Source organism: Diadema antillarum, unplaced genomic scaffold, assembly GCF_040938485.1.
Source record: "Diadema antillarum isolate AM-2024a unplaced genomic scaffold, OU_Dant_1.0 scf00000098, whole genome shotgun sequence".
Lineage (NCBI taxonomy): Eukaryota > Metazoa > Echinodermata > Echinoidea > Diadematoida > Diadematidae > Diadema > Diadema antillarum.
Window position 1 is genome coordinate 1,317,072 of NW_027270987.1, and position 14,888 is coordinate 1,331,959.

General features: G+C 39.4%; 2 protein-coding genes across 2 annotated transcripts in view; both read right to left on the reverse strand.

Annotated features, from left to right (window-relative positions):
* Window positions 1-1,619: 1,619 nt before the first annotated feature.
* Window positions 1,620-4,336, reverse strand: LOC139718650 (uncharacterized). Its single transcript, XM_071630109.1, has 3 exons — window positions 4,009-4,336; window positions 3,160-3,449; window positions 1,620-2,909 (listed from the first exon to the last, which is right to left on the reverse strand). Exons 1-3 carry the CDS (start codon window positions 4,280-4,282, stop codon window positions 1,620-1,622), a joined length of 1,854 nt encoding a protein of 617 aa, XP_071486210.1. The 5' UTR covers window positions 4,283-4,336.
* Window positions 4,337-6,919: 2,583 nt separating this feature from the next.
* Window positions 6,920-14,888, reverse strand: part of LOC139718627 (succinate-semialdehyde dehydrogenase, mitochondrial-like) — a 39,208-nt gene continuing 31,239 nt past the window's right edge. The window contains exon 10 of the mRNA XM_071630084.1: window positions 6,920-7,998. Coding sequence (XP_071486185.1) covers window positions 7,734-7,998 — 265 coding nt within the window. The 3' untranslated portion in view covers window positions 6,920-7,733. The remainder of the gene's footprint in view (window positions 7,999-14,888) is intronic.

Below are 14,888 nucleotides of genomic sequence, written 5' to 3' on the forward strand. Positions count from 1 at the left end.
CCGCGCCCGCCTTCACTTCAGTGTAAACGCGCAAAAGGCCAAAATGCGGGGCCAAAATTGGCCGCGCATTTGGCCACGCTCTGGAGGTGGTCTCGACCTTTTCTCAGTGTAAACGCAAACTGGGCCAAATGCGCGGCCAATTTTAGTCTGGCTTCCAAACCCTCTGCCCCGTACTCTTTCGTTATTCAGGATATTAACCCCTTCAACGTCGAAAACTAGTATAGTTTAAGATGGTTTTGTCCTGCAAAGGATTTTTCCTTCGGCAAAGGCCTTTGCCCGAACGGCGACGAAGTCGCCACGGAATCCAGTTGTGGTCAAAGGGTCTGAAAACCAGACTATACCAAATTGCGTTTTTGTTGACAAGCAGAGCGCACTATGACAAAATATTGAAAGGTTTGAATTAAGGTGTCACCATGCAGTTTACAGCAAAATAATCATTTTTGTGCATTTTCTTCTATTTGGTGTATTTTAGCTTGTTGAAGTTGTTTTATATTTATCATGTGTACAATGACAAATGTATTAGTGAGCATGAAATCCGACACCCAATATTCCTCATTACCATATAAAGGAATACATAAGAAATACTTTATTAAAGCCTCTCTCATCAACCACTCATCCAATCATGTTACAATTTGGTGTCAAGATAGCTCATGTATATTAGACATGATTGAATGTTTTGGTTTTTGTGTTTTTAATTTCTTTTTTTTTGTATGATTTTTTTTTAAACCAATCACATTCAAGCTCACCTAATTATGTATTCATTTGTTAATTAAGAAGAAATTACACAACCAGGAGATATAATTTTTCATTCAAACAACAGCTTACACATCAACAAAACATCACTGCAAGTTTGGGCTTAATCTATGCTTTCATTCTCACAAAATCTTTCACTGAAATATATCACCTCACATGAAATCACACTTCTGTTAAAACAAAGGAAATAAAAAGCTGTGCAATTCGCATTACCTCATCAATGCACACACACACATGCCAACACCTGGATAATGCAAAAAAGGGGGCATAAATGCATTTTCTGCTTGTGATACATATATTTACAGATAATATCAAATATTTACAATGTCACATATAAAATTGGAATTGGAAATTAATTCATTAATATATAATTAAACATTAAAAACTACAATAAGGGTTGAAGGACCCAGCCACCAGCATTGTCTGCGTGAGTAGCTGGGCCTTCCTGCTACAGTATGTATAACTACATAGCTGCTGGGGTCGTGGGGATGTGGCAGTGTTATGCTGGTCCCTGAAAGACAAGGGTAGTGTTAAGTAATGAAAGACAAAGGGATGAATTAATTAAACAATATAATTAAAATAATAGAACTTTCTATAAATCAATATATACATATACACGCAGGAAAATAAACAATTTTTTTTTTTTTTTTGCATGGCAACTGCAAATACGAATCAATCTTGTCTTAGATTAAAGACAAGTTGACAACTTTTCAATAATCTAACATTGTTCATAAACATCCTTCATAAAATACAAGTATAATTATATCAAAATGTATAAATAATGAATTAAAGCGCGCATTGAGATGTCCATATCAGTGCAGGCAAAATATTGACCTGCAATCAATGTGCATACTGAATTGGACTCTCTATGAGAAGGCACCCATCGAATACACCCCACCCTCCCTCTCTTCATCCTCCTCATCCCTAGCCTTCCTAGCCTTCCTAAGTGCTTCCCTCCTTTTCTTTTCCTCTTCCCTAGCCCGTTTTTTAGCCCTTTTTTTCCTAAGATTATCCCTTCTTTGCGAAACTTCTGTGGCATGAGCTCCCAAACTGAGATTGAGTCTGTGGAAGACTCTCTCACGACTGGTTTGCGCGCCACAGTTGAACGCAAGGACTGCAAGATCTACTGCAGTGCGAACAACACGTGGGCCTCGCCATAGGTGTTTTGGACACCGTTTCCAGATGAGAGAATGGAAGCTCTCATTCTGGTTCTGGGTCATGCCTGGGAGGCATCTCTCGAGGAGATCGGGCTTACTCAATCGTGAGAATGTTGGCAGGAGAAGGTCCAGAAACACGGGGTCTAAGTGATTCTCATTGTCCTTCTCTTTGCCTGTTTTCTTGTACTCACACCATGTGTTCTCGCCATCGGGACAATATTGATGACGTACATCAGGATCAGGCAGTTTGACTGAATGATACAAGATGGCCAATATTGCCCTTCGCATCTTCTCTACTGCCCTATCCCTAGCCTCCTCACTATCTAAAGCCCCCTTGTCTGCATGTTTACGTATTGTACTTCTATATAATTTACATAGCCTACCAATTGATCCCGTGTCTGATGTCCCCCTTAGCCTACCCTTTGCACGCCCTACCCCCTTCCCATCTGCTAATTTGCCTTTATTTTGTTTCCTTACAGTGTCCAGTGCCTTGTACATTCTCTTACCTACATGCCCTACACAGTCTACCTTACGAACCTCATGACCCTCCCCATAAACATCCCTAACAGCATTGAATGAACTACTATCCCCATCACACAACATATACCTATACCTTATCTTATGCTTACTAACTGACCTTTTCCACATTGTTACTGCCGCATCTACTTCCATTTTACCACTACTCCCCTTATGATTACGGAAACACCTATCCTCATGCCCAGCCCACCATGTTTTGTATTTATCTTTCGTCTTATCCCACCCCTTCCTAACTTCACACTCCTTACAAACCTTTGACAAAACTTCCCTATCTATTACCTCCCCAGTATCTAGTGAAATTACCGCCCCCACCCCGTGATTCGATACGTGCCCCCTCCTGTGCCACGTTCCATCATACGACACTGCCACATCCACCACATCATCGGCTGTCAGCCCGGGGTTGCCCTCCCTAGCCTTCTCCCTCAGGCGCTCAGCAGCCTCGGACATTTGGTCCTCGCAGGTCTGTGATAGGGAAAATGAAAACAGTAAAAATACAATTTATCATACAGATAGATGTTTTCACATGTCAAGAGAAAAATGTGACAAATAATTAAAAAATGAGAAAAATACAACTTATTCCTTTCAGTAAATAAGTCAACTAATCAATACTAATAATTTGAGTTTAACTATTTCAAAGTTAACTTGTGTACATGTTATCAATTTTAATATCAAATTACTGCCAAAATTATAATTCACAACACTTCAAACAAACCTCATGTATGGATGTTGACAGAGAGGTCACATGTCGCGTGTAGCTCCTGCAGGTGACAGGCGGTGGTGTGCCCAGCAGAGCCGTCATGTCCTCCAGGCCAGCCCTTGCCAGTCCCACTTCCATGCCAGCCAGCGTTGCCCTCTTGTTGATTTCAGCTGACTTTCCTGCTCCCTCACATGCATTGGGTGAAGAGCAGAATTGGTGCTCTTCACCACAAACAGAGCATTGTAAGATGAGGGAGCAGTTCAGGCCATCACGCTGGCTGGCATCCTCGAGCGGAATGAGGTGTCCTGAAAATAAGAGAATATTTTGTTACCCTCTATACAATACAAATGATGGCTGATCAATTTATGCAAGGGAACACTGAACTATGTGACAGAATTATCAGTTGTTCCTTCTATTGACCAGTAAATAACATTCATAATCTTTTTTCTAATACACTAACTTAGAATTTATAATGTACGCTACCTATAATATAGTGGTACACCAACATGTCAACTCACGACATGTTTCGTGGTCACACAATCCAACTTCAGTCTTCACCATATTCATCTGTGTAATGCTACTTGACACTAGGACACTCACAGGTGGAATTCAACACTATAACACTCTCATTCTAAGTCAAAAACACTCATAATTATTACCTGCCTCCTATTTCTTGTATGCTTTCAAATTCAAGATGAACTTACTTACAGTTAGAATCTAGAGCCTTCTCTACATCTGTCACATATCGCTTTCCAATAGAGAAGCCAGTCTAAATAAAGCAACCATTCATCTCAATCTAATGTAAATATAAATAAGAATATACATCATTACTTGTATAAAAGTGTCATTTCACAAAGATCTCACCTCCATTGCAAACATGTGCTGCCTGAAGAGCATCCTTCAGCTGCTGGCCACTGATGAGGTAAAACCCCTCCAATTCCCGACGCGAATTGCTATGGGTGGGACTAGGGGCACTTGTACGTGGCAGTGCTGACTTGTTAGCCTCCAGTTTTCTTTCGGAGGCTGTTGGTGCTCCTTCTTCTTTCTCCTCCTCAAGCTTCCTTTTTTTTACTTCATAGGAGGGCACTCCATGGAAACCTTTGCGTTTTTTGACATATCCTTGCCGTTTTCGCGTCATTTTGCTACAGAAAGTGAGTGTACTGGTGCTACTGTTCACACAGGCTGAGCAGGGCTAGAACCATGTGTGACCTCTCTACTGTGTCAGGGTCTGACACTAGAGGGCAGCATGCCACATTTAAGATCATGGGCTCATTTTGCTGAGCTCACTGTGCCCTTCAAAATGATGCCTCATTTCATTATTTTTTTTCAAAAAATGGTGATTTTTTGGTATGTTGAAAAATGATAAATTATTTGCTGGAAAATAGCATGCAAGGTCATTAAATACCTATGTAATTATGCAATTTGAACTTGATTTTGAGGCATTTATTGTTGAGATACAACCATACAATTACAGATATTCATTTTTTAAATATCCATGAATCAACTGGACTTAAAATAAAAAAATCAAAATTTTTCAAGTATTTTGACCATTTATTGTGCATTTCCCCCCTTAAAAGCGCGGCCGAGCCCGGCAGTGTAAACGGACAAAATTGCGGGGTCTCATTCCAGTACATTGTAATTGCTCTGAATATATACGACATTATTTTCCTTGACATCATTCCTTCTGCCTTAAGATATAATTATTATTACGAATGATTGTGCCATGAACTATACGTAAGGGGCCGGAAAGGGGAGCACATGCCGGCGGAGCAATTATTGGCAGAGGAAAATTATTACAGAGTACAAGCATTTGTGGCAACTCTCGGAGCAATATTGTCGGGGAGCATTTTCTCGTCACCCCTCGTTATTTCCGTCTATCCAGGGAGGTGGAAGAGAGCACCTCCCTGGTCTATCGTATCGCCTCGCACACCATTATCACTGTCAGATGATTTCCAATTAATACCAGTAAATGAGCTCTCGAAACCTGCTGTGTGTGTGTGTGTGTGTGTGTGTGTGTGTGTGCGTGCGTGTTAGAGGGGAGTGGGGTATGGACAGTTTATATATATATATACGCTGCAAACAGATACATATAAAACGATTGTTGCATATACGTATTTTGTTTTCCTGGAAAAATCAGATATAAGAGACCAGGGTTATGGGTAGGGTGATAGTAATATAAATAGAAGGATTCCGTTGGATCTAACACGAGTCAGGTTACCTTGGTCAAATCTGAAAAAAAAAAAAAAAAAAAACTCGGAAGGTAAGTGCAAGTTTGATAACAAGATATAATACATGTATTTTGTAAATTGCTCGGCTCCGAAGTCCTATTGCCAACTGATTAAATGTCCAGATAAACATTTCTGGCTTACAAATACCATCTCTTTCTCACTTTTACTGACAGACTTACAAAAATATAAAATCTTATGCACACTTTACTTCAGTCTTAACACAATTTCCATATACCAACCTTGAAGGCGCTACAGGGATCCATTGCTTAATTAAAGCAGGGAGGTGAGATTAAAACCTCCCTGCTTAAAGCGACCATGCACATGAAAAACACAAACACACACGCACACACCCAACAAACACTAACACACAACAACTACATATACATGCCTATAGATGATGGTGTGTGTGCTGTTGTGTTTGTTTCTCTACCATTATGCATGAATCTACACGGAAGATTTCATGCTGATTTCATGCTGATGTATTAAAGTGCTTCCGCTTACACATCATGACCATGAAATTCAAAGGAAAGTAGTCATATATTTCTCAGATGGAAAGGGGCGAAATGTTTATTGGCTCGGAGAAGCTTTGTTCGCTACTCTGCACTTATTGCATATACTGTCGTCTAAGCGATTTATACAATACACTGTATACAAATTATTGTATAAAGATTATTCTTATGTGGACATACTTTTTTTCAGCTCTCGAAAACACTTGCGTCCCTTTCGTTATATGCAGCTTCGATACGAAGTTTCTTACAGTATACAACTTAGCATGGCAAGGGTCATATACCAAGGATTTTATGACAAATATACCAGTCAAGATGATGATACACTGTATAAAGAACTACTGTATTCAGAAAGTTTGCATGCAAAACCAAGTACGATGAAAATAAAAAGATCATCATTTTATATAATGACGAAAATAAACATATTATGTTTCAATGAATCTATGTGTTGAAAAGGATTTAGTAGTCCCATATACATTTCAAACTTATTGCGCAATAATGATGATTACCAAGGAAATCATGGCATATCATGTGTTCAGAGGGAGAACGGTTAACGGAGACGTTTTTGATCAAAATCTGCTTTTATGTCCATGTCAGGTCCATGTGAAATCCGTATCACATTATTTTGTTATGTCTTCATTGTGTCAGTTACTCTAGCAACGTTAGAACAAATCAGTGATGACGATGATTTCACGCAAAATGACCAAAATACCAGGTTCTTAATTCATATAGTTTCAAAATGATCACTAAAATAAAAGTATTCATCTATTAAAAACAACTGTGCGGGGTTTTGCGTCACTCTTTTGGAAGATTCGGTCAAAATCCTTCATTTTTTTTCACTCTGTCGTATCTCAAAAAAAAAAAAAAAAATCGGGTACCCATTTTGCCATTTTATTCCTATACATGCATACCCGACTTAAAAACGTTTAAAGCAAACACGATCAAATGTATCACAGACCACGAATATTTAGCGTTCCATGTCGAACAAAGCTCATTTTAGCATATACTGTATGATCCCTGCTTATCTGAATCTAACTGGTCAACGCGTAAAAGGAGAAGAAAATAAGAATGCTCGGTTTCAATTGATACGATTCAATGCTAAGTTTCAAGTGTGATGTGTTCTCGCTTACAAACTTTTGGAGGAATTTAGACCAAAATTCCCTCAGCCAATGTTTACATGCAAACTTGCTCTTTGATTGTTGAATTAATTCAATTCACATCGAAATAATGGGAACTCCTTCACGACACGCTTTAAAAGTGCAATATTCTTCAAGATTCAATTAGTAAACCTTACCATGCATGACTGATAACGATATAAAAAATATATAATGTAATCATCATTGTCTCGTTCACATCATATATTCAGAGTAATTATATAACAACAAAGCATATGATCTATTTTCCATGATATACAATTATAATACAATTTAGTATACTCTTTTTCTCAAACACTTGTATATGTGTTTAACTTACATCTTTGAGTAAGTTAAGTTTATAATCATAATCCTTAATACAGTATTTTTTTTTTTCTAATCAAGTTCTCTACATAAATTGTTCCCCCATGTGGAACGTTAATTAAGTCTGGTCTTAGGTATATGTACATAATGCTAAACAAGTGATTTCACCTTCGAAAAACACATTGGGAAAAATCTGACGCCTGTTTCATAAAGAGGTATACAGAATTGTAAGTTGCGGTGAAAATAACTGATGTTGCCATGACAACAGTCGGAAATCAACCAATCAGCTGTAGGCAGTGACGTCATTACCGTGGCAAACCGGCATCAATGCAATTCACAGAGTACTGCAGTCATTCTCAATGAAAACGGGCCCCAGTGAGAGGAGGGGACCCGCGTGCTCACACACCGCCGAAGCAGGCATACTTGATCTCCATGTATTCGTCGATGCCGTACTTGGATCCCTCGCGCCCCATTCCCGACTCCTTGATCCCGCCAAAGGCCGACACGTCGGAGGAGATGAGGCCCTCGTTGATCCCGACCATGCCAACTTCCATCCGCTCGGCGACCCGCCAGATTTGGCCGATGTCGTTGGAGTAGAAGTAGCCCGCCAGTCCGACGCGCGCGCTGTTCGCGATTGTCAGCGCCTCCTCTTCCGTCCGGAATCTTGGGGAAAAAACAACAACAAAACTAAACATGAAACAAATAACAACGTGATAAAAGGGTAGAAGTTTAAAGGGTACCGAACAGACAGATTCCCCTTCCTGTTGACATTGCCTTTGACTGAGTTAAAGGTGAAAACACCTTGAAAATTAATTTGTGTATGTATAAGAAGCAGAAAAAAAACCCCTGAAGAAATACAGTGCTACGTTTGAGGACATTCGGATCAAACCTGAGAAAATTATGATTTTTTTTTTTGTCGTTGTTGTTACGACAAATCAAAAATAAACTGCAATTCTGTGATGTCACACGCATGCTCACGCCATTGGCGCTGCATTACAAAATGATAAAAAAAAAGAATTTCCCTGAAGCAAATCCCCATCATACAGGCACCCTTGAAACAAATACTATATTACATATGACATAATAATTCGGTACAGTGCTAATGCATCCAACTTGGCACCTTCACACCCTCAAGTTGAAAAAACACATTGCCAACAAACCTAACACATGAACTTGATTTCTCATCAGTTAATAGTTGAATTAATTCATATATCTAAATTACTAATTTGAATAAAGCCACAACCAGTAATGCTACTCTCGCTCTTAGATCTTATGAAGAATTGGCCTTGGGTGCACCACTTCCGGATCAAACTAGCCTTACAAACTAGTCTGGATTCCAGACCGTCGGGTTGTACTAATTTCCTTCCCAGAATATTAACGCCCTCTAACGATAAAAGAAATGGCAGGTTCAGCTGGATGGTTCTGTAGACAGTCTTCGGCAAAGGCAGCTGCGAGTAGAGCGCATTTGTGAAAGGAGTACAGTTGGCAAAGGGTCTGGTAACCGCCTGAATAATGTGATAAACAAATGATACTACAGGCAAAACTTGGGTGAAAGATCCAAAATGACCCAAATAAAAGGATAATTTCTGGAAAATATTGTTTTTATCAATTACCTCTAGTACATCTAGATGTTTGATGACTGTCACATGAAAAAAAAAAGACCATTTCACAACCATTCACAACCCTTCATAATTTGGTCTTTCAGTAAACGATAGCCACGAAAACCCTATCTCACTCACTTATTCATTTGTTAACTGAAATGAAATGAACAGAAAAACATGCAAAATCTGACTGACAAGATTGTTAGCTTAGGTTTGACATGGCAACCAGCAATATCAGTCATACCTAAGTTATTAAGTATTCGCAACAAAATTTTAGGAAAAGTCACCGAATTAGGTTTAAATTGATTCAAAGGCGCAAGAGTGGCAAATGGAGATAGGGGAAACAATGTGCCCCTGGGATTTATAGGGTTACAGGTCAAAAGCAAATTAAAGTTATTAAACGTTATTAAGCAGAGTGGTTTCTTTGACATTACATAACACACTTCCTAACCAGAACGGATTTAAGCAAGATTGTTGACTCAAATAGAAGTTAGTGAGATCATCCCCACTCCCATAAAAAAACGACAAAGAAACAATCAAACGAAATAAAACACTCCCCTCCCCTCCAAAAACACACACACACACACACACACACACACACACACACACACACACTTTGGAAGGGGGACTGGAACGCTTGGGATTAATGTTCAAGGAAATCCAAACTATCATCACTATGTCTATTTAATCATGACTTTATTCAAGTTGAAGGCAATGTGAGTAGAACATTTACAAAAACCAGGTCCACCGTTTTTTCAATACGAAGTGCAGGTTTAAGTTTTTAGAGTTACGAAATAACTGTTGAAGGTTACATTACCACAACAAAAGATACATTATCATGCATATGATACTTTCGAATATCAATCAGTTATCTCAATCTTCACTATCTTAATTTTTACGTGACCCTGTGCCCCAAAATCCCCACAATCACCAACTAATGATAAATACATAAATCCATCTCTACGACTATAAACCATTATTTCAGAATATACAGAAACACAAACACAAAATTCTACATTGTTCGGCTATCGCCTTTACCCATGGCCCACTCTTTCTCAATAAAATCACTATCGATCTACACTCAGTTAAAAAAAAAATACATGTAATTAAAACCTTTACCACCAAAACACATTTAAAACAAAATACAAACAATTACCTTGTGTTCGCAAGGCAAAAGATATAAACTCAACTTTCCAGACGTATTATTTATCCATTTAACACCCTGTGACCTTGTGACCCGAGATTCCCTCCCCTTTCCATCAGAAACGAAACTTAATCAATGTAGTGTACTACGTATACGCCTTAAACCTGCGGCTAATACTAAAATTTAAAAAGAAAAATCTATTTCAATACATATCTCAAACAATATTCTGAAATCACCGCATAAAAACGGTTACGGATAGACATGCATATTGCCTCCGGTGACACTTCGTCGCGAAAACATAATGGGTGTGAATATCAGCTTGTGAAGCCCTACGGATCTAGGTACCGTACCTCCCTAAAAGCTTTCTCTTTTCTGGCTTAGAATATCGTAAAGAGGAAGGTATGGCGAGTTTAGAAAGTATCTGAAAGAAATCATTTGGACGAATTTTGGAATTTGCTGTTTTCAGAATTGTTACCCGGAATAATGAGTCCCCTTGCCCAGATTTCTAACGCATAGAATGACACGGAGTAACTCTTATCCTGGGTGTCCCGCACGATTGAACTATACTTTTCTACTTTCCTTTGATGTGCATCCTCGAGGTTGGTTTCAATGGGGACAGTTAACTCAACAATCGTGATTTTTTTTTTCTTCTTCCCACAAAATAAGTAAATCTGGGCGAAAACTTGTGGTGGGAATATGTGCAGGTACGGTGCCCCCGGCAATTGAATGTCCTTTTAAATCAGTGTAGGTGTAGACGTTCCCATTGAACAGATTTTCAAGAAATGTTTTGTGTATGTACCTCAGTAAATCATTATGTCGCCACTCATATCTAAAAGAGAGGAAGAAATATGGGCAATTTGAGAGTATAATGATGCAAAGTACCTGTGGTGCCCAGAAAAAAACAAACACATTTATCACTAATAAATAATAAAATATACGATAGTGACGTGACCATTGTGACTCTCTTTCAATAGCGGAGTTGTTGCTATCATTAAATATATTTATTTATTTCAGAATGGCTTGATCAGTATCAGCTGCTTTTCATTATTGAATGCAATAAACTTGTATCACACCAGTGGCAAGGAATTCCAGGTCAGCTGCAGTAACAATTTGAAAAAAAAGGAAAAAAATCGACAGTATAACAAATATCAAAACAACAAATAAAAATCGTGTCTCTGACTCTATACACTCTTTTAACGAAAGGAAATACAAAGGATTACAAAAAAATCTCGAGTTGATATTAAAGTACACATGCGCAAGAAAGCAGCCATACGTCACTTTTTTCTCTTTTTTTTTAGACAGTTGGGGGGGGGGGGGGCTAGTGGCAAAAGTACGCAAGATGGGGGGAGGGGGAGGGGTAATCACGGAGAGCTTCGATGGCATACTGGACTATCTTTATATCCGTTTACAGAGTTGACTGAGTTGAGTTGACTGATGCATTTGCAGCACACACACACATCCGTTGATTTTTACGTCGCCGTGTTGATCACAAAGCTGGCACTGGTCCCGAGGAGCGTCTATTGGCATCACTCTGATCTACATCATTTTCAACGGGATCATTCTGGGTAGTGTCATTGCGAAGGGTCGATGCACTGGTCTTGTCATTAGCCGTTTGAAACCCTCGAGCTATGAAAATGACGGCGATCATTCCAATGCTTTAGGTGTAAGTACACTTACGGTCTCCGAGATGGAAATCTCCGTCTTGCACAGCCCGTCAGGTTCAACTTTGTGGGCAGTTTGGATGAGGACAAGAGCATACATGATTCTCCAGTTTGTTATCCCTTTCGTAGTTTGTATGTGAAGGCTCCAGCCCGGTACTTCGTGGACTACTCAGTACGTTTGTATCTATTGGTCCTTACACCAGCTGCCAGCCATAGATTGGACTGATGCGTTAGGTGACGAACATACTAAACTCCGGGCAATAACAGCAAAGACGATCAAACAGAGTTGCATATCTCATAAGGCTCTCCAACAATGTCCCTGAAAAGCAGACTAGATAGAGTACGTATCAAAATCACACACGTGATATATTCAGGCTCTGCAAAATTTGCATGTAAAACGAAGTACGGGAATATAAAAGTTTCAGCGACATTTCTCCGTCCGTACAAACCACGGTCAAAACTGTCTTAAAACAAGAGTAATTCTTGCCTATGAAAGAATCACAGACAATGACGAACTAGGACTGACTACAGTCCACCGATGCACAGGTACTTGACGTTCATATACTCCAGCATGCCGAACTTGGCCCCCTCCTGTCCTCGCCCGGACTCTTTAAAGCCCCCAAATGTGGCGCCCTCGGTTGAGATGAGGGGCTCATTAACCGCCATCATGCCGAACTCGAGCCGCTTGGTTAGACGCCACACCTGCCCAATGTCTCCAGTGTAAACGTAGCTCGCGAGGCCGTATCGGACGCTGTTGGCTATAGCAATCGACCCTAATCCTAATCCTAACCCTAACCATCAAACCCTAACCCTAACCCTAACCCTAATCCTAACCCCAACCCTAACCCTAACCCTAACCTCCTCCTCGTCCTAAAATCTGAGCGGGGAAGTGGACTTTGCGTCTTACTATCCCATGATTCCGTACGATATCACTTTGCTGTGCCACTTCGGCCGCACAATACAGCAACTTTGACATTTTCGATTACGACACTGCGACTGATGGTGAATCATAACTTGTTTTCAAGGACATTACACCGCAGTCTATTGCGGATTTTGATATGAAAATCTGTGAAATTTTACACATATACGGTAATCATACTGTAACAGACCAGTTATGTTAATCTCTGCAACTAAGCAATGTACAATTTGAATTGGCAATAGTGCCTTACTTGAGTCTAGTTTTGAGACTAATCTTGTGAGTCTGAGAGGTGTGGATGAAAGCTAGCATGTCTTAGCTCAAAGGTTCCAGAAGTTTCAACAAAGTTGTGGAGAAACAAGAGGCCTGAACTTGGTGAGAAACCTGGGTTACAATGCCTGGACTATGAAAATGACAACTTTGTTATTATATAGTTGTACAATAAGTGACAAGTGTGAGTTTGAAGCATGATTTGTCAAGTTGTGTAAAGAAAGGTTGTAGTCAGTGCTGCTGAGGGCAGCTGCATTACGCAGAGTTACTGCATAAGCTAAGGTATGGTACCGATGGTGCAGATAAATGTGTGTGTTATACCTGGCAAACTAGAGAGTAACTTGTCACAATGCTATGTCATATATGAAGAATACTGGTTGGCTTCATGATATTAGAGGGAGCTTGTGTGATTACTTTTGGGTGACACAGTAATGTATGCTCCAATGCAGGCAAGCCGTTCATGTTTATGCATAGTGTTTCCATTGGAAGTTTGATGCTATGCAAGTATAAATAGTCACGGTGTAATCACTGAAACTTTGAAAGGTGACTGATTATAGGTGATAAGTGATCCGGAGTGATTGTGTAGTAAGAAATAAGGGAGATGAAGGAAGACAGGGTATGCTGTTTCATTCCTTTCCCTAGGAATAAGGTTGTAGTTTTATGGCATAGGTTGCAGTGTGAGTGAGAATGCCATATTTCAAGAGTCACTTCATGCTGTGTTCATAGTTTAATGAGAATGATGGAAATAGAAGGTATGACAAGTATCCTGTATGAGGTACACCATACGATGGAAACGGTATTAGCTTTACCATTCAGGCATTGAATGATGGTACGTCATAGCACTCTACATGGGGTATAAGGTAGCCTTAGATACATGGTATCGATCCATCACCCAGAGAGATGATGAACTAGTTGTATCTAGGTGTAGTGGTGCAGTGTACTAAAATTCAAGAAGTATGCTGTATCGGCTATAACATACACCTATGTTACTGTAGCATCAATGTGTTGTATATTCTTCTCTATGGAGAGTGTGCCAGATGGGATATGTTACCATGCTCGCTGGAATGTATAATACGGATGACACTGGCTAGGTGTTTGATAGGAGTTATCTGTTATGACAAATAGAGTCTGTGACTCAAATTATAGTGCCGTTAGGTACAACAAGACACTAAGACATTCATGTTATTTTTATGTAATGTTGATACTACAGAGTTCAAGTTCACTGAGTGGCTTGGAAGTCACTGCACGGAGTCGAGTCTCGAGAGAGCTCAAGAGGGGTGAGTTGTAGTAGGGCAGTGATAAGCATATAGGCTAGCAAGCTCAACACTGCTTAATTTGTACATAGGTTGTTGTTGAAAGGAAACTTGTTTCAGGAAGTTTTTGGTCAGTTGAAATGTGCTTTGTTTAATACATTTCAGAGTTGATGTTGTACGATACAGTATATTGGTGTTGATAGTCCTACAAGCCTGTTTGCTGACAAGGTAATATCATTAAATTTGTGCTGTTTGTAGTACATATAGCAGGCTGTGAGTTATTTTGCATATTATGAAAGCAGATGTTGGGACATATACACTGAGTCCAAAACAATACAAAGCAAAATAAACAACAAAAAAAGGGGGGGGGGGCAACTATATGCATGTGGTTGAAATAAATCAGAAGGGAGTACATTGTATATTGTGAACTTAAAGAATAAAGATGATTATCAGTGTAGATAATCTTCAGTGACAATGGTATAAAATCATATTTGTACAATGGTGTATGGTAATGAAAACGATATGGATGGAAAATCATAAAACGTGATATTGATGCTTCCATTACAGTTCACATGGATTGGAATGCTGAAAAGCATGAATGAACAAAACTTAAGCATCAGTTGTGAAGTATGTTACAACAATATGCAGTTTGTAGGTATGTTACATGGCCATTGTGTAAGTCATGGTTTGTTCTTTGTTGTTGTTGTT

Coding starts and splice junctions, on each gene's coding strand:
- LOC139718650 (XM_071630109.1), bottom strand. CDS start 4,282: ATGACGCGAAAACGGCAAGGATATGTCAAAAAACGCAAAGGTTTCCAT. Junction 3,450..4,008: donor AGCACATGTTTGCAATGGAG/GTGAGATCTTTG, acceptor TCTTATTTTCAG/GACACCTCATTCCGCTCGAG. Junction 2,910..3,159: donor TGTCAACATCCATACATGAG/GTTTGTTTGAAG, acceptor TCCCTATCACAG/ACCTGCGAGGACCAAATGTC.